Genomic DNA, 21,606 nt, shown 5'->3' with positions numbered 1-21,606 from the left:
CTCCCTGGTGTGGCGACGGCCGTTGCCAGTGGCGGCGGCTCGCGGGTGCCGGAAGCGGAAGTGCGGGAGGCGTTCTTCCGGCGGCGGGAGGAATGGCGTCCGTGGTGCTGAGTGAGGCGGAGAAGCTCTACATCGTACATGGCGTCCAGGTAGCGGCACTGGCGGCGGGCGCCTTGTGGGAGGTTCCCGGGCGGCGTGGAGACGGCAGATCAGGCCCGGGGAGCGGGAAGTCATTCAGACCGGCCGGTGACAGCGTTGCCCGGTGAGGCATGAGGCAAGGCCCGTCCCCGCTCCTCCGGGCTTGCTCCCTGTGAGGGCGGGTGGGATGGGAGCGAGTAGACTGGGGAGGAGAAAGAGAGCCTTCCGTTACCTGGTGCCTGGGGGCAAATCTCTGGGGTAATAATCATGCAAGCACACTGAGAACAGAGCATCTGAACAGAAAGCAGGCTGAAAACAGGACGTGGGTTTGTTTTTTTCATTTTTCGGTCTCCTTTTTTGCCCTTCTTCCCTTGCTCTTTCTCAAAATTTTGCTGTTGTATGGAGTTTTAGTCTCTCACTAAGCTAAGGAACAGTGAGTGGACCAAAGAGGAAGCGTTAACGACGTCTGGGGAGAAATGCCAAAGATAAATGGACTGTACTTTATGCAAAGTACAGAAACTATTTTAATGCAAAGAAAACTAGTTTTATGGGGACAAGCTGTATAGTATCTGAGGGTGCATATTATCTGTTTTTTAAATACAAACAGATGAAAGCATTTGGAAGGCTGGGGCTTATTTTTGTCTACTGGGTCCTAATTACATAGATATAAAAATACTGAACTTGACTGTTCCAGGAAAGACCCATGTTGTGTTAGGTAAAGTACCTTTTAAAGCCAAGACCTTTACACTTTTGCAGTCTAAAGCTTTCTTTTGAAATTGGAGGGACGTATTGCAGGAGTTCACGTCTGTCTTCAGAGAGCTTGTTATAAGTTGTAGATAAATGAGAGGCAAATGGAAAAGTACCTTTGAGAAGACTCTATTGTACTCTTAAGTGAAAGTTAGTGATGCAGCTATGAGCTGTTGTTTTTATATCCTTTTTACTGCTGTTTGGCACAGGAAAAGGAAACTTTAAAATCACTTACTGTATTTCTTTTCATTACTGAGTCCCTTAAGCACAATATATTGATTGTCATATTTAGGAGGATCTTCGTGTAGATGGTCGTGGCTGTGAAGACTACAGGTGTGCAGAAGTAGAAACAGATGTTGTATCAAACACAAGTGGATCTGCAAGGGTAAAGCTGGTAGGTAAATGTAGGGATTCTGTAACTTGCTGATGAAACTTCTGGTGAGAGTGAAACAAAACTACTTCTGGCATGTGTTGACTCTGAAGAAGATAAATGTACTGTGCAATATTATAAAGGCTCTGCAGAAATAGCGGTTTTGAGAACCAAACAATAGAAGTAGTCATGGATGTTAAGAGTGTTTTTTTAATCTAGAGAAAGCTAATATGTATTGTAACTATTTGAAGAATCTTCTTAGGCTTAATATTGTCCTTCTAAAGCCTTTCCTCTTTTTAAAAAACTTACATTCTTTTAAGTTCGCTCTGATAGAATGGTCAGTGCAGATAACTGAAAGGTAGAAATATCAGCTTATGGTAGGCATTTAAATTAAATGAGTAGTTCTGTGCTTGTAATTCCATTTGTGCAATATGTTTTTGTTTTAACAGGGACACACCGATATCTTGGTAGGTGTAAAAGCTGAAATGGGGACACCGAAGTTAGAGAAACCAGATGAAGGTTACCTGGAGTTTTTTGTGGACTGGTTAGTATACTAGAAGACTGACTTGTCAGTTGTCTTTTTTATGATGATAGAATAGAGAAAAATCTCTTTCAAATATTAAGTATTCCAGAAAAAAAGATTTGACTGATACACATTGTTCTTTACTTTGTGTGTGAAAGCAGCGGATAAAGTTTGAAGTTGTTTTGTACAAATCTGTTTGTTTAAAAACAGAAAAATCCTGACTGTAAACTTCAGATGCAAAAGTTAACTAGAAAATTTAGTTATCGTATTTCATTAACTAAAATGGTAATTTTTTTTATCATATTCCTGGCTTTGCGCTACAAATGAATTATTATTTAGCCCTACAGTCTTCACAGTGCTTGCGTTATGAAGGAAGCTGAAAGAAAACTGAGAGCTCTTGTTTTCAGGTTGCTCCGAGATAGCATAGTGACAGCTCAGTGTTTTCCAGACTGTCTGCTGTCTGAAACTGCAGTTATCTGTGTCTTGCAGACTTCCTAAATCTGTTCTTTATGAAATAGAATGGTCTGGGAACCTCGTAAAAACACTGTCAAGTTAGCTTTTTTGCATGTGACTTTTTTTATTTTTATTAAAAATAAAAAATGTTGCTACTCGGACATTAAACCAATATATCATTAGTAAAGCTAAGGTATGAGAGCTGCTAAGTAGGAGGTGTATATCTGATAATCTTTCTGACCTAACTGGCTATGTGTGCCTTAACGTTTTTAGCTCTGCCACATTATGCAGCTTTATCTAAGACTGCCTCTGTACATCACGATGTACTAGTTAACTGTGGAAACCTAACGGTTTGTAGAGAGAAGGGCTCACCTGTGAATTAGTGGTTTGTCTATGATTACTGTTCAAAAAATGTCAGACAGGAAGAGACAATACTCTCAAATGTGGTCCTGCCATTAGAGGGCATTAGAGCTTGACTGCTTTATGAAACTCATGCGTGAAATATCCTAAATAGTGCCCGCTTTGTTCTGGTTGTTTCTATATAAAGAAAATCTACTGACAGCAGGGACATTTCCTTACTGAAAGAAGTGGTCTGTGGGAATTTGCAGTTCTGTGACACTTCTTTCATGTGTAAATAACCATTAGAAAAACTCCAACTCGTTAGATTCATGTTAGGTTGTATTTTCTAACTGAGATGGGAGTAGATGTGCAGTAATGTATTGTCCAAGGTGACCCCTAGCCTCCAGAAAGATCCCAAAGACATAATGTGAAGTGGAGGCAGCTTGTTCTGTGTAAAGGGAAATGAGAGGCTGCCAGTCAGTACTCTGATGCTTTTGCAGGCTGCCACTGGGTGGTAGTAAATGAGCGTGGTTTGATGCCTTGCATCTCCTGGTGAAGTTGCTGTATGTTCTACTTGGCTTTTATATTGTTGAAACTAGTAATAAAAACTCAGACTGCAGTGTTTGCTATTGTAATTTGCTTGTTTCCTGAAACCTCTGTGGTTTCTTGTACTGCTGAAAATAATCGCTTGCTGGATCATGTATATAGTTCTCTTCTCCAAAATTCCATTTCTCTTCACTCTGGTCGGAGTCATTAACCTAAAATCTTGAGAAGCACATTTAGTCCCATTTTGAGACAGGCTTTAATGTGTGTCTCTGGAAGAGATGATTTTTGGGGCACTTATTTGTGATACTAGAAATTAATTATCACAGAACAAATCCATGTCCTATGTGATGTCCTTACGTCACTTACCAGCACTGGAGAAGAGTCATTCTGGCTGTTGATGTTGAAAGCCTGCGGTGTCTTGCTTTTCTCATGTTTTAGGGCTGTTCTAATACTGACTTGTTAGGGGTGTGTTTGTTTTTTGACTGAGGCAAAGATTTATCATTTTCAAAGTGTAAGAAATAACATGCACAAAAAGCAGGCATCTGAATTTGAGTGCATTAAATTTTGTCTGTGGATTTAGGGAAGCAAGGAATGTATTTGTCCAAGTCTGACCATCTGTTCCTCCACTTTGAAGGCCAGACATGATTTTGTTCCAGCTGGGAAAGTGGGCCTATTTGTGATCCCTGCATGGGAGTCTGGATCAGATAGGATCTTAAATTTATAGATGAAAGGCAATTATTCAAATCATGAGAGATGACAGTATTGCAGAACAGCCACATCAGCATGCCTTTAGGTGATCCTCAGATATTGTTCCATTGTGTTTTGCGGGGAAAAATGTTAATTTCAAACAAGTTTCAGTGCAGTCACTGAAGGTATCACTTGACTGGTGGCTGCAGGAGAGGAGCCTTTCTCCCCTTCTCTCTCTCCTACCATAAACCTATTATCATGGCAACTGTTCTATGCAGAGGCAAACTAATGAGTTCTGACATAATAAAATGTCTTTACAGGTTTTTTTAGGGTACTTCCTCCATTAAAGATGCATTGTTTGTAATGGATGGGATCAAGATCAGTTTTCAGATCCAAATACCAGCTGATGCTTGAGTGAAAGTTTCAAACTCTGTAAGGAGATGTTCTTTTTGATGGGAGGTGTGGTGACATGCCTGACCAGGCAAAGACCTGAATCAGTAACCCCATGTTAGTAGAGTTACCAGTTTGAGTAGACCAAACCCTTGTTAGCCCAATTCTTTGTAGGGTCATGACCTTAAATATCACCATAATCATATTAATATGCTTAGACAGCATCTGGACCTGAATTCAGATCTATTTCTGGGGCTGCCTTGGCAGTCCTGATACATCATAAACGTGATGCTTTCTGGCTGCCTTCTGGTAGAGTGGAATAATAGTTTGGTGACTAACTTACGCTGATTCTGAAACATTAAATCTGTCGTCTTGTTTTAAATGGTTACATGTTTCTTTTGGTGCAAGAATAGAAATCTGGTATTGGTTACTTGAAGTAAATACAGCTTTAAGTGAAGAGTATCTTCTGTGTTATGAAGTCTTTGTATACCAGGGAAATGGCTGTAAGCTTTTGTTTAATTAACTATTTTATTTCTGCTATGACTACTTACATTGTAGATTATGGTATATTAATGGCCTGAGAAATAGATGAGAAGTACTTAACTACAGTGAGAGAAAGGTTTTGACTAGTAACAGCAAGGGTTTTGAGATCTGTGGTAGAAGTATCATTATGCCTTAGGAGGAGTCTTGATTGTTAGACCATGTGACACAAATGTGACTTTAAAGACTTTCAGAACCTTTCTGTTTGGGAGTAGAAATTCTGTGCTCCACCTGGCCACTACCAAGTTCTTTCTGTGCTCCATAAAAGAAGGGTTTTTTGGCGTTTTCTCTTACTAATGTGCTAGGCAACCCCTTTTCAAATTATACCCAGTGTAAATTACTGCAGTAGTCTGTGAGCATTAGGTGGCAGTATTTACCATATAGTTATTATAATAGTACCCTGCTAACTTTACTACTTTGATTGCAAGGAACTGAAGTGTTAAAATAATAATGGAATTAAGATGCAGTGAGACTTGCAATGGTATTGAGTCTTACATTCTTTCTGTTCACTGTCAAATCATCCATTTATAATTAAAAAAGACAACATTTGATGAAACCTTCTGTATAGGAATAATATGGTATAGATTGAGGTTTGTAGAATTCTTTTCAACTTACCAGAGCAATTGTAGCGCTTGTGTAACTAAACAGAACATTTGAAACAGAGTGATTTACTTAACTTGCATAAAAGCTGCTTCCATGGATAAGCGCTTGTTTAATACAACCTGAAGACCCGATTCAGCATATTTCCAGAATTAAATTATACTTAGATATGGTCCTATCTTATAAAATTGTTGTCCATTGTTAATGCAACTGTGAATAATATAGTGTGTCACACTTGCGGTGCTTATTCATGTGGCGCATGTAGTCTGGAAGCATATGTCAGTGCTTGATTGGCAGTAATTTATTTTTTTTAAAGCATGTATAGTGTTGTCTGTTTATAGTAGCAGCAAAAAAAAACTTTTGTAAAATTCTGTGGCTCTTCCTGACATTCTGAGTTTTTATCAGTTCTGCAAAAGAGTAAGTTTGGAGAATTACTGTGAGGTAATTCTTACAAGTAATAATAATAATAAGTAATTATGTGTAAGCTTATGGGCTCTGCAGTCTTGTTGATACAGCTCACTTGGTTTAAGTCATTAACTCTTCAGTTGTTGTTTTAAAGGTGAAGGGATTATATTTCAAGACTTTGTTTTCTGCTGTATGTTTGTATTCCTGCAGTGTGCCTGTTGGAAGAGCTAAGGTTTTTGTTCGTTATATAAACACAAAACATACATGAGAAATCTGCACCGGAAGGTGCCCAGCCACGAGAATGCAAAGCTTTGCTATTGTAGATTTTGAACATATCAAAACTACTTCTATGGAGTTGCCTCCTTTCCTGTGTTCTGTAAGGAGAAATTAATTTGGGGGAGGTCTGACCAGTTTATTCAAAAACGAGATCCACTATGTGTGCCACAGGTCCACAGCTTGAGAATGCTCTTGCCTTCTCTATAAACCAGAGGTTGGGTTCAGTATATTTGTTATTTTGCTGTATATGCGTCTTTGGATGTTTGTGCTGTATTGTGTTGTGACTTAGAGGTGGGAGTTTTTTGTTTGTTGGTTGGTTTTGTGTGTGTGTGGTTGGCTGGTTTTTTGTAGGCCTGTTTTGTTGTTAGAATTCTGTTCTTAGCTGTGTACGACACTACAGCACCCAAGGACTTTCTTGCATGACTGCTCATAAACAAAGTTTGTTGTGTTGGAATCAAGGAAGTGAAGACCATGTGCTTTTGTCAGATCCCTTCTGGAAAAAATGTTCTTTAGTTGCTTCTCTCCATAAGCTGCAGTTGCTGAAAATAATGAGCTGCTGCCTGTAAATGGCTTGATAGCGGAGGGTACACTCAGTAAAGAAATTACCCATTAAGGTGAGGCATTCATGTCAATTTTTTAAAAAATAAATGCATATTCTACTTGTCATATCATCACATCTTTCTCTTCTTAAACCCCCCCCCTTATTAATTAAACATTCAACTCTTAACAGGTTGCCTTGTTAGCTGTTCTGAGCTTAGTACAGATTTCTCTCACTTGATTTTTGAAAGCAGTGAGGTGGTAGAAGATGACAGTGCTTAAGAAATAATCCCTAAGAATTCACCAACTTTGGTATTGTAACTTGGGGACTGAAGATAGTGGTCTTTAATTAATATCAGAGTTTGTCGCAAAGTGTTGGTGTATTATCTGTATCAAGACGTTTTCTTGTGCAAATTGGAAATAATTTCCTTACAGATAGGATGCTTATTCTTGTACAAATAAATCCTTAGATATTTCTAATGCTTTATATTTAAGAAATTTTCTTTGGCTATTGGCTGCTTCAGAAGTGAAAGTATTTTTTCTTTCTTTATCTAGTTCTGCAAATGCTACTCCTGAATTTGAAGGCCGGGGAGGAGAAGAACTTGGCACAGAGATAGCAAATACACTCTACAGAGTATTTAGCAGTGAGAGCAGTATAGACTTGAAATCACTTTGTATTAATCCCAGAGAGCACTGCTGGGTTCTCTATGTTGACGTATTGGTAAGTAAGGAAATGAAACAAGGATTCAAGGAGGTTTTTAAAGGTGCTGACAGACTTAGCATAACCATGTGAATTTTCATATGAAAAAAGCTTCTCATAATGTCATATAATGCTTCACAGCGTGAATGGCCATTTTCTTCTGAATCTACCTATAACAGTTACTTGCTATTTCCAGTTTGCTCCTTGTCGACTCTTCTTGATGGCACTGCTCCACTGCAGAGCTAATAAAACACTCAAAATCTGTCTCAGTTAAAAATCAGTGGTCTTATACTGGCAAGGAATCTGCCACTAAAGAAGGCTAAACTTTTTTCCAAGCTAGATGTAACAGCAAATATATCATTCTAATGAATGTAAGTTAGTATGGGTATATGTTAGCCCTAACATAATAATCCATCCTGTCTACCTCTTTGCACTGTTATCAATACTAATTCAGTAAAGTAAAATAGAAACTTCTCTGGCAGAAGTTACATTTGGCCTAGGCACTTTTTTATGAAAGTTGTATACATGTCTTGAATGTAGAAGAAAAACTGAGTATTTGTTCCCATTAAAAAATGAAACCTGAATTTTATGCATATAAATCTCATGCATGCAGCAGCTCAATTTCCGAACTATGCTACGTTTAGAGCACTCTGTCATGGGAATTTAATAGAATTCTGCAAGTCAGACTCTCCTGAGCATTATTTCGAATTCTTTTTAGTCCAAAGTTGAGTTTCTATTTGTCAAATTTGTAACTGAAAATATGTTGAGGGATCTTGCTCACAGGAATCCACTGTCTATGAAATGGTTTGCAAAATATTAAGCTGTATTGCCAAAAAAACCTCCCCAAAACAGGGTTTTGTTAAACAAAACAGGAACATTTAGACTAAGACCTAAACAAATGTGAAAATTAGTCCATTAGGTGTTTAAAAAGCAGTAGCATTAGCCTAATTATAGTAGATATGGTACATACCATGACTTAGGCCGCATACAAAATGATCAAATCTGTACCCCTGCTGAGTGCTTTAACAGTCCTAGTCACCACCTTGGCGTAGTTTAAATGGAGCTTGGCATAGTTTAAATGAGAATGAAGAGCTAGTTCTGTGAAATCACACCAGGGCCTTTAGTTCCTAGGTAATTACAAGCAGAGGTATAGAATATTAAATGCTGTGCTTATTTAAGCAATCTACCACTTAACACTGTATAAACACTGCATAAACGAAGATTTTTGTAAAGCTGACTGCTGCAGAAACAGTTCTGTATAGCTTTCATATGAGGTATAACTGGTCATTATTTGATTCTTCCTGGACAAATGTGTTGATTGTCCACAGCTACAGAGAAAACCAGCCTTGACATCTTTATGCTACTAGCTGTATCAGAATTATGAGTGTCAAGACTTATGATATGTGATTAATTTTACATTTAGCTTTGTTTACAATGCCAATAAAGAATGTGTGCTAGGTTCATATTTAAGACTCTAAACTTGATGAGTCTTTTTAATCTCATATTCTGCAGGATTTTGTGTGTGAGCCATTGAAGAGCCTCTCAGTACAGTTAGAACAAGATCCTGTTAACATTTGTCTCTTATTCTGTCCACCCCTTTTTTTTTCCAACCCAGGCCTCTGTATTTTCACTTTTTTGAGGTATTTGTACTGTTTATTTCTCTAAATAGAAGACATGTATATCACATGTGCTAGTTTATACTTGGTGTAGGTGCTTGATGCCTATAGATTTTCCTGAAGTTGCTCTTGCTGAATCATTCCTATAGAACTCTATTTTCATAGTACATAGTGGAAGCATGACACTTGTGCTAATATAAGGTACAAGTCCTATTATTCATCATTTGAAGGAGGCAGATTCTAAATATAATAACAATGCTTACTGAGAGTCCTTTGGATGATGTTTTCCTTCAGTATTCCTGGAAATTGTTCAGTGGTGTTTGTGTTGCATAGTTAAGTTAGAGGGAAAATAAGCCTTAAATCTGTTGTAAGTGAAAATACTGGTGCCTTGTGGTCAAGTGGGAGGATACCTGCTTTCAAGTCTCTCATTCCAAAAGACAAAAGCCAGAAAAAATGTTATGAACCTGGAGATACTCCATCGCCATGTAATTTAGCCATGCACACTTTGATCAAAGCATCTATATTCAGCATCTGTGTATAAACAAAATTTGAGATAGGCAACCTTAAAAGAGGAAACAGTATATTTTACATAGTCATACAGCTTTATCAATTAAAAAATCTCTTAAGTATTTTCTAGTGGTCAGTGTACTTGGGAGGTGCTATAGTTGTGTACAGTCAGACTGGAAAGAAAATAACTTCAAGTATACATGCCACAAAGATGCAGACATATGGACATACATCGATTTCAAAATATACGCATTCTTTCTCAATAATAGTGGCATTGCACATTAGAAGAGGAGCTTGTGGAGATACATGGTACTGCAAAATCATAATCCTGTTTTCACCCATTCTGTTTCCCTCTATTTCTTTTCTATTCTAAGTCATGGATGTCAGAAATGAGCTTTTAGACATTTTTGGGGGTGTTCTTGATACATGTATACCCTTCTCCATATAATTTGCCTCAGCAGCCTGCCGTGCTGAGCAAGGAGATCATAGTGTGCAATCTCTTTTCATTCCCCACCCGATCACAGTACATTGTGTGTTGGGGGGTGTGGGCGTGTGCATTAGATTCTGTTGAAATTTTAGCAATTCACTACTGAGCATCCCTCAGAGGATTTCCTCATCTTCTCTATCCACCCCCATCTGCCAGCCCTACCCCGTTTGGAAATAAAGCATTAGAAATTTGTCCTTTTGGAGGAAAAATTTCTTCAAATAAGGCAAGGTCTGCAATATTTTCTCTTTTCCCACTCCTGATAACTTTTTCATTTGCATATCAGTAAATTAAAAGCAGACTTTTCTAAAGACTCCTTTGCTTCCCGTAGCTCAGAGCTGTGCAAACTTCCTTAGTCCTTAACAAGAAAAAAAATAAAATCAGGGGGGATCTCAGTACAAGGTGCTTCAGCTGAGAAGAGCGTTCATTTCTTTGTGGAGGAATTGTTGTACTGTGCTTGATGCAGGTTGTGTTCCTCGCCTTTAGGTGCCACTAATACAGATAAGGCTTTAGAACAGCAGCCAGAACATAAGCCTAGCAACAGTACAGGCACATCACATTATTGTGTTTTAATAACAGAGATACTGTGGGGCTTATTGTGTTATCCAGTAAAATCCGATATGACTGAAAGCAGCAAGTTAACCTCTGTATCCAGCAGCTGTTTGCAAAGAAATAATCTGATCACCTTTGTATTTAGCTTTCTATCCCAACTTTGGTCATTCTTTTTATACAATTCAGTCAGTCTTCATCAAAATAAACTGTCTTTCCAGAGTATCTGATTTACGATTTGCTCCCAGTGTGGGAGTTTATCTCATTTTTAAATAGATTTTGAAGAACAATGAATGCAATCAGTGTTGCAAAACTTGTTTTGCTCTCATCATACAGCATACATTGATGTAATGGAGAAGCATCCATATGTTCTTGCTGAAGTAGTTTCAAATGCTTGCCGGGGATGTTTGTGTTCAGAGAATAGTACTGGCAGCTGAGAGCAGAGCTTGTCAGAGAATTAACACTAAACTATGGCCAAATACGTGTCTGAGTTGTCTGTCAGCCTAGAGAAGGTATTGGTGGTTATGGGAGTCCTTTTTATCTACGTGCGGTGCTGCTGTTCTCTTTGACTGTTCTTCTAATCTTCATGGGAAGAAACTAAGTTAGATTTCCTCCACACACTTTAATTCAAATGATAGTGTTATCAAGTAGACTTTGACATCAGAATTCCCTTAGATCTTTTTCAGCTACAAGACAGACCCGATGATGACTCCTTTTCCATAAAGAATAGAGAATAAATCACAATGTACCTTTGTAGTTATACCTCCCATAACTACCTTTTCATATCATGTTCTGGGTGACAATTTGCTTTGCAGCTTTGAAAACAATTGTACCAATTGGGTTTGTCCAGCTGATGTTCAAAAGAGACTCCTTTTTAAAATATTCAAAAGAGACTCCTTTTTAAAATAAAGTATAGAAAATGGATTGGCTTGATTTAACATTGAGGAATGAATGTGGTGAGTTCATAAAAAAATATTCTGTTCATAGTCTAGTTCAGAGCCTTGTCACAAGAAGAGTAATAACGGCGGTGGTTTCATTTCAGCTTCTATCGTTAAATTGTATTATCAACATTATTATGAAGTGTGTTAACTCTTTTATTTTGCATGTATAATACAGTTGGCTGGAATCTTAATTTCCTATCTGTTGTTTCTTTTCATAGATAGGCTTTGGAGACAACTTTGTTTTTAAAAAACCTGTTCTGGTTCTTAATTTTGTGCCTTTTCAAGTAGGTTTAAGTAAAATAAAGACTTGGTTTAAAGGCACTAGCCTTATTTTCTTTTAAAGAGATTCTTTTTTTCCTCCCCAGTTATTGGAATGTGGTGGGAACCTCTTTGATGCAATCTCTATCGCAGTGAAGGCAGCTCTCTTTAACACAAGGTAAAGCACAGATCTCATTTTACAGGAGTGAAAAGGCATCGGAAGTGGAAGAGAAGGTATCCTCTGTGAGCTAAGCATTTTTAATGCTTAATTATTTAAATAAGAAATACCTAAGGCAACTTGCATTCAGATACAAGGCAGTCCATTTGCATGTAAGTAACATGAACTAATGTTACTTTAATTCAGTTTTTAATAATAAAGTGTTGTATTGCATTATATGCACAATCAGGCTCACAATATAACTTCTGTTCTGTAGCCCAGATCCAGAAAAAAATTGTCTTAACCATATGGTTTTGTTGCAAGTAGTTGGAGGCCTTGTGGGTTTAAAATAAAAAGTGTTTACTGGTATGTAGTGCTCCTGAATAAGAAGCACTCTGTCAGCGTGACTACTGCTTTGTAACTAGCCCCAGTTTCCCACTTCTGATGTTCTTTCTCATTAACTGTTGGTCTAAAGTTCTGTTTAAAACTACGAGGAATAAACGGTAGTGAGAGATTGTGGGGAGTGGGAAATTATGTGTCTTTAAAAGAACTTTGCCCCATGATTTTTAATTCAAAGAATCAAAGAACAAAATCTAGTAGAACGCATGCTGCAAGTGCTCTGTGTTTGTTTTAACGATAACATTCAATAATATCTTTTGTAATGCTTTTATCTTCTTTAGCTATAGGTAAAAGGGAATACAGAGCTTTGTAGCACCCTTGAGAAAGGACCTAGTGAATGGCTTTGTTATAAAACTTAACGTAGCAAAAGTAGCTAGAAGAGGTGCAAAAGTTAGGCTCAGGCATAAATGTTTTAAAAATTAATCTCAAATTGCTCTTCAGCTGTAGGTTAGAGATCTACTAAAATCACTGTTATGGTTCTGGCTTATTCATCAGGGAATCAGCGCACAGTACTAGAGCTGAAAAAGTACATGCAAGAAGAAGAGTAAAATGCACTTTTGAAGACAGGCAGTGTATCAGGTTATAAAAACTTTAAAAGGAGATAAGGGGAGAATCCATCTGAGACTGCAGCTTGTACATGCTGCTGAGAAATTTCCTGTGTTAATCAGGTTCTCAACAGTAACTTTTAACAGTAGATTGGTTTTTGTAGCATTAAGAAATACTGGCACAAGTGTAATGGCTCACAAAAGACTTGACAGTACGCTAAAGGGAAGAAATGCCTACATCTCTGTGTGCGAGCTTCCAGGATGCAAAAGTTGTATGGTTGAAACAGTTGCTCCCCTGTGAGTTGTTTTGCAGATCCAAGGCACGTGCTTTATTTACAAGATAAGTAGGTCTTTTTTTTCTTATTTCTTTATTCAGAATTCTAGTTCTGAATAGAGAGAAAATCCTATAAAAAGTGGTTAAAACAAATAAATAAAAGGAAATCTGTTCCTTTGGGAACATGGGCCACGTGGAGGGTGTAATTTTTTTAATGATTCTGCTTTATTTTTATTCTTTTGACAGCTGTATCCTTCATATAATCTTTAATCTGTGGGCAAGCATCCACAGTCTTGTGAAAGTCAGATATCAAATCAAAATGTGGTACAGTATGACATGATGCAGAGCCTATTGATTTTTAACCTGTAAAAACCCTGTCTGTTGATTTGGGTGGAGAATACTAATATGTCTGATCTCATACAAGCTTAGAAAGTCAAGAGGTGAAATTCAAAGTGAAAACCTGTAGTCCTCATTCACTATTCCTCTCCCTTTCCCTTGGTACCTACTAAGTTTTCCCTGGATTGACACAAGGTTGTTTAGAGTAGCTGCCCTCTCTCCATAAAATTTTGTTGTCCAAGCAAGATGTCAGTTTGAAGATCACTTCAGAGTAAGTGTTCTGAACTTTGCTTGACATGTGTGTCCCTCTTTGAGTCTTACTTGCCTTTCATAATCTGTTTACAACCAAGGTTTTTTTATAAGTGCTGTGATCTTTGTAAGCTTTGATTGCAGCCTTGGAACAAAGAGCAGCGAGCTCAAGCTGCTATTTTTAATTTGCAGCTATAGATTCTTAGATATTCAGATAGGCATTTGAGAACCTCAACTTCATCCTTAAAATCTTGTTCTAACCATTTTTACAATAGCTATGGACACATTTTTCTTCAGGGCTAAGTAAATCCAAAATCATAACTTAAAGAATTTTGTGCAAGAATTACGGGATTTAAAGCCTTTGTATGCTGACCTGACTCATTGTATCCCCTTCAGGCATGGAACAATGACAATACAACTGTTTTAGGGGGAACATTTGGATCCTTGGAGTTTTGTATTGTTCATTGTGTTCTAAAAACTGTATCAAGATCATGTGCAAAAGATAGCCAATGTCAAACTTTCTTAACTGTGTCTCTAAGGTGTTTAAAGGCTGGATTTGACCATAATGGAGGTAGATAACTGCGAAATGTGCAAGTAGCAGCTGTGCCAGGGCTTGGCATTAAACTTGATCCTGTGGAATGTGCCTGCTTGCAACTGAGGCAACAGAAACTGGGCAAGTTACAAAAGCTACGGGGTTTATTATAACACAGTAGCCTTGCAGATGTGGTTTTTTTCCTGGGCAGCATGGCAGAGGCAGAACTGATACCTGCTTGCAAGGGTAGAACTGGTTTTGCAGTTGTCTGCAAATCTGGGTCTGCAGCACACAGAAAAGAGCATTGCTTTTTATGTGACCAAGTACTGCTGTACTGGCAGATTTCTGCCCTGATTAGCTGCAGGAATCAAAATAGAAAAATAAAACTTGCAAAGTAAACATGTAAGCTAGCTCTTCAGATAAATCTTCACAAGCCTGGAGAGGAAATCTCCAGTTTTCTGGAAATGTTTTGTGCTACTCTCTTGTTGACTAGTTTTTGTGTGTAAATATCCTCTTTTTATGCAACTATGATGCTTGTGTCTGTTCAGCTGTCTTTTTGCCTCTGCAGTTGTTCTAATCTGTACCTCCCTCATCTGTTCTTGGCCAAAACTGCTCCTTGCAAGCAGTTTTCGGGTATTAATTCTGGCAGCTTTTTCTTGCAGACCAAACATTACTCTGGTTTCATAGCTATTTTAGGATGGGGTAAAAAATTGCCTAATCTCACAGATTTTCTTGAAGATCTTCCTGTTTTTTAAACACTGCTCTGGCATAGATGCTTCTTGTCTAGGCTATTGTCCATTGTCCTGTGTAGCTTGAGCATTAGTCACCTTGTGATTTAATTCCATCAATTTTTAATAGAATGTTTTTAACTTGAAAATAGGCTTTGATGTATTTCTAGTGAGTTGCAAAGCATTTTGAGTTTCATTTCAGGAAAAAGTACACATCGCAGTTGTTCTGCCTACTGAAAGTTTCAGTTCTGGCTTGGCTCAGGCCAGTGTTCTTGTAGGGAGCTTGTTCTCATTGAAGCAGGGTTAGCTGTTTTGAAGTACTTGCGTCTAGGACTCTTAGCCACAGCTAACTAAAGTACTCTTCCAGGGAACAGCAAAAATCACTTTGTGTTGTTGGGATAAATGTTCACTAAATCAGTCCCTATCTCCTCCTCTTTAAAAGAGATTTGGTACAGAATGCGTAAAAGAATGTAACCTCCAGAGTCTAGTTATGAAATGCAATGCTGCTGTAAGAGTACTAATCTAAAACCAGATTGTGGTTGCACTCCACGTGGTTACTGAAGTTAACTTTCTAGGGATGTCTTGAAATATTTTATGTTTTCAAGTGCAAATGTGTAAAAGTGAGAGCAGTATGGCTGAGCTGTGTCTGGGTTTTACTGGCCAGTGAAGCAAAGTCTCTCAGTTGGTACGCCATGCTAATGGGCACCTGGATAAATGAGCGTTTATAAGATGCTGACATTCCTGGCAGCTTGGAGATACCGTCTTCTACTAAATTGTTTTAAATTACTTCATTCATTATGCTAAGAAAACGGCATTAAATCATCCTGTAAAACTCCCGTTAAATGGCGCTCACAAGTACAGTATATGTACCGCTGATAAGGAGACTGTCTAGCTCATTTGTGAGAGAGCTCATCACTCACAATTGAGGAGAAAGCATTTCTTGGATTTCTGCCTGGGTTTTTATCCCTGGTTGTTGCTTTTGGATATCTGTCCTTAGAGGAGTAGAGTCTTCTGGCTTCTTAAAGAACGAGAATATCTTGCTAAAGAAAAAGGATTTTACTAATGTCTTCTTTCCCTCTAACCCAAATCTCCTTAGTGTCATTCTTCCCTGAATGGCTTTACTACCTGTATTTGCTACTGATGTCACATGCAGTTGCTGTGATTCTGACAACTTCTGCTGTTGTTTGCAAGGTTGGCAACCACACTGCAAAAGGAGTCTTGGTAATTTCTGTCGTGTACATCCAGGCAGGTGTACAAAGAATTGTTCAGAATTGATTTATGCACATTCCAAAAGAATCTCCCAATATGTTAGTGTAAAAACCAGTTCAAATTCTAACTGTCTGAATGATGTACATATGATGAACTTATCCTAAGTATCTTCCAGCTTAGAATGTTTTCTTCCTAGTCTCAGTGAGTTGTTAATACTTCGATAACATTCTGGATTTCTTTCTAAACATTTAGCCTTATTTAGAGGAAAGGGTACTTTCTGGAGTTGAGACTGTATGACAACTGTATTTGTTATTTGTTCTGGCAATGATTTCACACATTTTGTTTCCACAGAATACCCAAAGTGCGTGTTCTGGAGGATGAGGAAGGCTCTAAAGAGATTGAGCTGTCTGATGACCCTTATGATTGTATTCGACTTAATGTGGATGATGTGCCCTGCATCATCACACTAAGCAAAGTAAGCCTGACAGATTTCTGACCTTCTACCTAGAGACTTCAGCTCCACCTGATGTTTATTTTTTTATCTTAGAGATGGAATTTGTGCTACAGAAATAGTCAGCATCTACAATGTATGTACTTGTTCAACTTTGATCTCCTAATTAAGAACTTTTACCAAATAAGGGTTTCTATTTTCCACCTCTGACTTGCAGGTTTCTACTTAAGGCATTCTTAAAATGCATCTTCTTGCATGCAGAAGAGTTGTTTATTATTTTTCATCTACTCCTTGCTCAACATCCAGAGCAGCAGATACTTCAGTATGTTAAAACAAACGGTCATTGTTGTGAGGCGCAGAGGGTGTGTGAGCTACTACACGAGTATTTGTTGCTGGGGACAGAACTCTTGTTTTCATGGTGCAATACTGTCCTTCCCTTTCAAACAGGTTTTTTTTTCCTTTTCTGTATATAGCACACAGCTAACAGTTAATTTGCTGGATGCTGCATTTTTCATTGCAAGCGTTAGTGATTTGCTTAGTTACCTGAAAATTTGTCTGACACTTCTTTTAAGCAAGTTGCATAAACAGTAGAAAGGCCGTCACTGAAGTGAGGGCTCACCTGAGTCTCAGGATGTGTAATTTTCACCTAGGAGGGAGGAAATTCCATGCTTGGAGTTAGGGGGGAAACAGGGGAATATGGGGTTTCATATAGATGGAAGGATGGTCAGAGGGGAAAACAGTATGAATAGTCACATGCTTATCTCATCTCTGTTTTGTATGTACACGCAGTTTGGGGTCAGAGGCTGTTCAGATACTGTGCTGTCAAGTCGGTCTCTGACCACTACCAAAGGGCACACGATATTAGGATGGGAGGCCGTAGATAACTAACAGAGCTGCCACTCACAGTTTAACTTCTTAATAAAGAGCTTAGACAACTGCAAATTAATATGTCATTTTGTCACTAACTTACAGATTGGATATAGGCATGTGGTAGATGCTACCCTTCAGGAAGAAGCCTGCTCTTTGGCCAGCCTGCTTATTTCTGTGACCAGTAAAGGCGCCCTCACTTCTATGAAGAAAATGGGGAAAGGCAGCCTGGATCCTGAGAGTATTTTTGAAATGATGGAGGTAAGGAGTTCTGAGCAGTTACTGTCTTGGGTGATACTGGATGAACTGGAACTTGGGTATATGAAAAGCTGCAGTAAGGACTTTAAGAGCAGAGATCTTGGCGCTTTGATTAGGTGCACAAGGGACTCACTGAACATCACAGTTCCTTTGAAACAGAATCTATATGAATGGATTTTATCTAGAACTTCTAGATGTCTGAAGTGTATGGTGCTCACGTTTGTTTCAGTCAAGTACTTCATGGCTGTAAGACTACAAAACCTAAGTTGATAAACTTTGAGAGTATTTTTAAAGAATATCTTCCCTCTCTCATTGTTAACCTTAAAGACTGAAAGAGCAAAACTTCTAACATGGTAATGTCCCTGTAGAGGTAAAGATGGTGGTTGGAATTGCTAGTGCAAGGTGTTCTCTTCTAGCACAACTCATTTGTTTTGTGATAAGTTTACTGTTCTCATTTTGCTGTTGGTTTTCTTTGCTCCTTTATTGGGTTTCTGATCTGCCCCTACTTCATGAAAATACTAGTATCTGGATGTTGTTCACATCCACATAAGAATTCTTTTTTAAACCCTTCTTCAGGCTCTTCTTAAATCTGTTCTCCAGTATAAATTCTCATGCCTGGGTTTGGCCTTGAGCATGAGAGAGAAATGGATTCTGAACTTGGACTCAGAATGACAATTAAATACTTCAAACTGGCTCAGTTTCCTAGAGATCCAGAACTAATTTCAGCACAGCTGTAGTGAGGAACGCAGAAATTGGAGCCAAGTTTGAAGACAGTTGGTCTCAAGTGGAAATTACGTGCTGAGTATATATGGCACTTCACTGTTTCATGATGTCAATCCAGAGTGCTAATCTTGGTGGTACCAGTGGGTTTTTTATTTGCATTCGGTGATGTCATTTATCCCCCTTAGTGTGGGTAGAGAGGTGTTACAGCATCCTAAAGAAACCAAATTTCTTATGGACATGTGATGTATCTTCCTTGATGGATTTTGAGTCCAATTCTAATTAAATGTCATAGAAGACTTGAGATTTTGCTTCTGGGGCTGTTATGACGAGATGGGTCCTTATGTCAGATACAGGTTTGTGGTAGAAGCTGGCCTTCATGCAAATTATCTGCACAAAGCTTTGATCGGAGTCTCTATTTTGATCATTGGTTACATCTACATAGAGCTCTAAATAGGAAATGAACTTCTGAGTTCCGTTGTATAGCCTACCCTCAAAAGCTGTGCTTGGGATTGTGTAATGCTCATCTAAACACTAATCACAGATGCGTATGGCAGGTAACCATGGGAAATCTTGAAACTGTCTTACTCTGCTTCAGAGCTTTAGTGAATTTGTTGGTGCAAGGAGTTAAAAGCTTAAGTGGATCACCCAGTGAGTTGGGCTGTCTCTCACTTGCTTTGGAAGAAGTCTCCCCTCCTGGGTGGTAAGCAGTTTGAAGGAGTGAGGGATAAAGCTGATCAGAAGAAACCAAGATGTTTTCTGGAAGGTCAGAGATTATCTGTTTGACCCTGCCTTAAACTCAGCAGCCTGGTTAGGATACCAAGTAAAACAAAAAGACCTGGGAACGTCCAGTGGAGGAGCTGCATAACCCTTGCTTGACGCCTTTGTTCCCCAATGATTTGGCTGCAGGTCAGAGAGTGTTCAGCTCTCCCTGCCTGGTAGAGAACATATCTAGGACATATACGTTCTAGGACATATGTTGTATATGTTCTAGAACATATCTCTTAGGAAGGCAGCTTCATGGGGAAGTTTCGGGAAGCTGCCAGCATTAGGCTTTTTTTACTGAGCTTATGATCCAGTCCCATAAGAGAGGCAAGCAAGAGTAAGGTGGTGGCAGTGTTGTGTCAATACCAAAGCTCTGCACAGTTCCTGTTTCCTTTAACGTGGTGTTGGCCTACGTTTGAGAAGAATGCACGAAGTGTATCACCTGTCAGGACTCTGGACTGCTGCTGTGATCTTCGTCCCAGTGCAGAGCTGTAACAGTTCTTGTGCATGCCCCGCTTTATTTAGTATGACTCACAGTGTCTAGGGCTGACAGCTACCCTGCTGCATCAATGCTCTTCCCAGATTTCTTTTGGTACTACAGGCTATATCCTGTCACCTGGTTCTTCGATTAGAAACGTGCCTTATTTTAAGGTTTGTGTGGCCACAGTGGTGGCAGTTGTCATCAACAGATGAGAGAGCTTTGTGGTCAACTGTATGGCATGCATAGACTTTGTTGCATAGATCAGGAGCTAATAAACTCAGTTTAATGTAATCTGTCTTTGGCTTTTTAGGGATAGGTGGGCTCTTTTAATCTCTATGTGGAGTCAATATTTCAGTTTGTTTAGAGAAACCCTGGGAAAGCTGTAACAGGCACCACTGCCTTAAGATCTTCATTTCAGCGTTGCCCAGTGTTTCCCTGTTCTGTAGTTTCCACAGTACAGTTGTGCATGTAGGAAGAGTGGACACTGGTGTCGGAACTAATCCTGATGGTTTTCCACTGCTGGAGTTTGTTCCTGTAAATAAAACCTTCTGTTAACTCCGTTAAGATGCTTGGACAGTACAGAATTGCATATCATAGTGAAGAATCTGCACATAGACAGGCAGTGTGTGTTCTGGGCTTCTCTGGTGACATGACAGGGTGTTGAGCTGGTCTAAATTAACTCCGCTGATTCTGAGCACATTCAGAAGAGTTTAATGAACTTTGGATTAGTAGGCTGCTTTGCTGGTCAGGTGTCTCTTGTCCTCTGGCAGCTAGCATATTGTTTCTTATTGCATGTGCTGGCTAATTTGGATGTATGCTTGTGCCTGATGTGAGTTTAATTAGAATTCCTGGGTGATTCAGTGGTGCACAGACCTAGTATAATGATCATGGAGTACTTCTCTGATGAATGGGAGCACTGCCTTTTATGTGTACATTTTTCCAAAACTTAATCAAATTAAAATGAAACTTTGAGCACCATTATTTTTCTTAATTAAAATCATATTTTTATTATACCAGCTGGTGTATATGAACCATTAAAGGGAAAATATTTGTCAAAAGGAAGTGTTCTGTGACAGTTGTTTTCCTCTTAATAAGCATATGTCACAAATTTGGGTTTTTTTCTTTTCATTGCAGACAGGAAAAAGAGTAGGCAAGTCTTTGCACATAGCCCTTCAGAAGATTTTGGATGAAGAAGAGAGCTTGGGGACCTCACGGCAGAAAGTTGGATTTCTAGGATGAGTTTTTATTAAATGATCAAACCTGTTTCTAATTGATTGTGCAATCTTGTCAGTTTGTATATAGGAAAAGGATGGGTTTTGTTCCAGTACCTTTATCCTTCTGGCTAAGAGGCCTTTAAAATGTCTTAAAATTTTAAAGAAACCTACAGTTAAATGCAAATAAGCAAATTTGAGATGCTTTCCATATGGGTAATCGTCCACACCCAGGAAGCACACCAGCACCAATTGGTGCAATTGCCTGGGAAGTGCTTGAGTCTGTTTTCCTGAGTGACTGGTGTAGGTTCCACTTAATTCTGTTTGCATGTGTTGCACTTCTGCAGACCAGCTACGGTGTTATAAAGCATATATGGGGTTGTCCTCCGTACAACACAAGCCAGGTTTTGGGCCTCTTAACATTTTTCTGTTGTTGTTCACCAGCCAGATGAGAACAGCACTTGGTGGAAGCCTTGCTTCAAATTACCTTACTTTTCTTTGAATGAAATATGGTTAGATTTTACTATAAATACAACATAGTCCCAAGTTTCTATTTCATATTTTAAGCCAGGATTTCTTTGCTTTCTAGTGTTCTGCCTATCCCTTTTGCCAGCAGGTACAATAGTAACCTTGCCAAAACCTCTCACTGTGGCTAAGTTAGAAGGGAAAATAAGTTAATTTTTAAGAGTTTGATACTTCAGCTGGAAAAGCATATTACTTGTCAGAAATGATCCTTTATAGGGAAAGACAGAAGATGACAGATAAGGTATGCAATGAAGTTGTATCACCAGGTCTTCAAAGCAGTGGATTCCCTCCTT

General features: G+C 38.7%; 1 protein-coding gene across 1 annotated transcript; it reads left to right on the top strand.

Moving 5' to 3' along the window:
* Window positions 1-24: 24 nt before the first annotated feature.
* On the top strand, window positions 25-20,847 carry EXOSC7 (exosome component 7). Its single transcript, XM_055710061.1, has 8 exons — window positions 25-149; window positions 1,178-1,279; window positions 1,705-1,799; window positions 7,107-7,272; window positions 11,714-11,784; window positions 16,387-16,510; window positions 17,459-17,614; window positions 20,712-20,847. Exons 1-8 carry the CDS (start codon window positions 93-95, stop codon window positions 20,814-20,816), a joined length of 876 nt encoding a protein of 291 aa, XP_055566036.1. The 5' UTR covers window positions 25-92; the 3' UTR covers window positions 20,817-20,847.
* The last annotated feature ends 759 nt before the right edge of the window (window positions 20,848-21,606 follow it).

This window comes from Falco cherrug, chromosome 4, assembly GCF_023634085.1.
Source record: "Falco cherrug isolate bFalChe1 chromosome 4, bFalChe1.pri, whole genome shotgun sequence".
NCBI classification, from domain to species: Eukaryota; Metazoa; Chordata; class Aves; order Falconiformes; family Falconidae; genus Falco; species Falco cherrug.
This window is presented reverse-complemented; position numbering and strand designations above follow the sequence as displayed.

Excerpts from the sequence above, each read along its gene's own strand:
- EXOSC7 (XM_055710061.1), top strand. The coding sequence starts at position 93 with ATGGCGTCCGTGGTGCTGAGTGAGGCGGAGAAGCTCTACATCGTACAT. Across the intron at positions 1,800-7,106 it reads CTGGAGTTTTTTGTGGACTG|TTCTGCAAATGCTACTCCTG; the intron begins GTTAGTATACTA and ends TTCTTTATCTAG. Across the intron at positions 7,273-11,713 it reads TTCTCTATGTTGACGTATTG|TTATTGGAATGTGGTGGGAA; the intron begins GTAAGTAAGGAA and ends TTTCCTCCCCAG.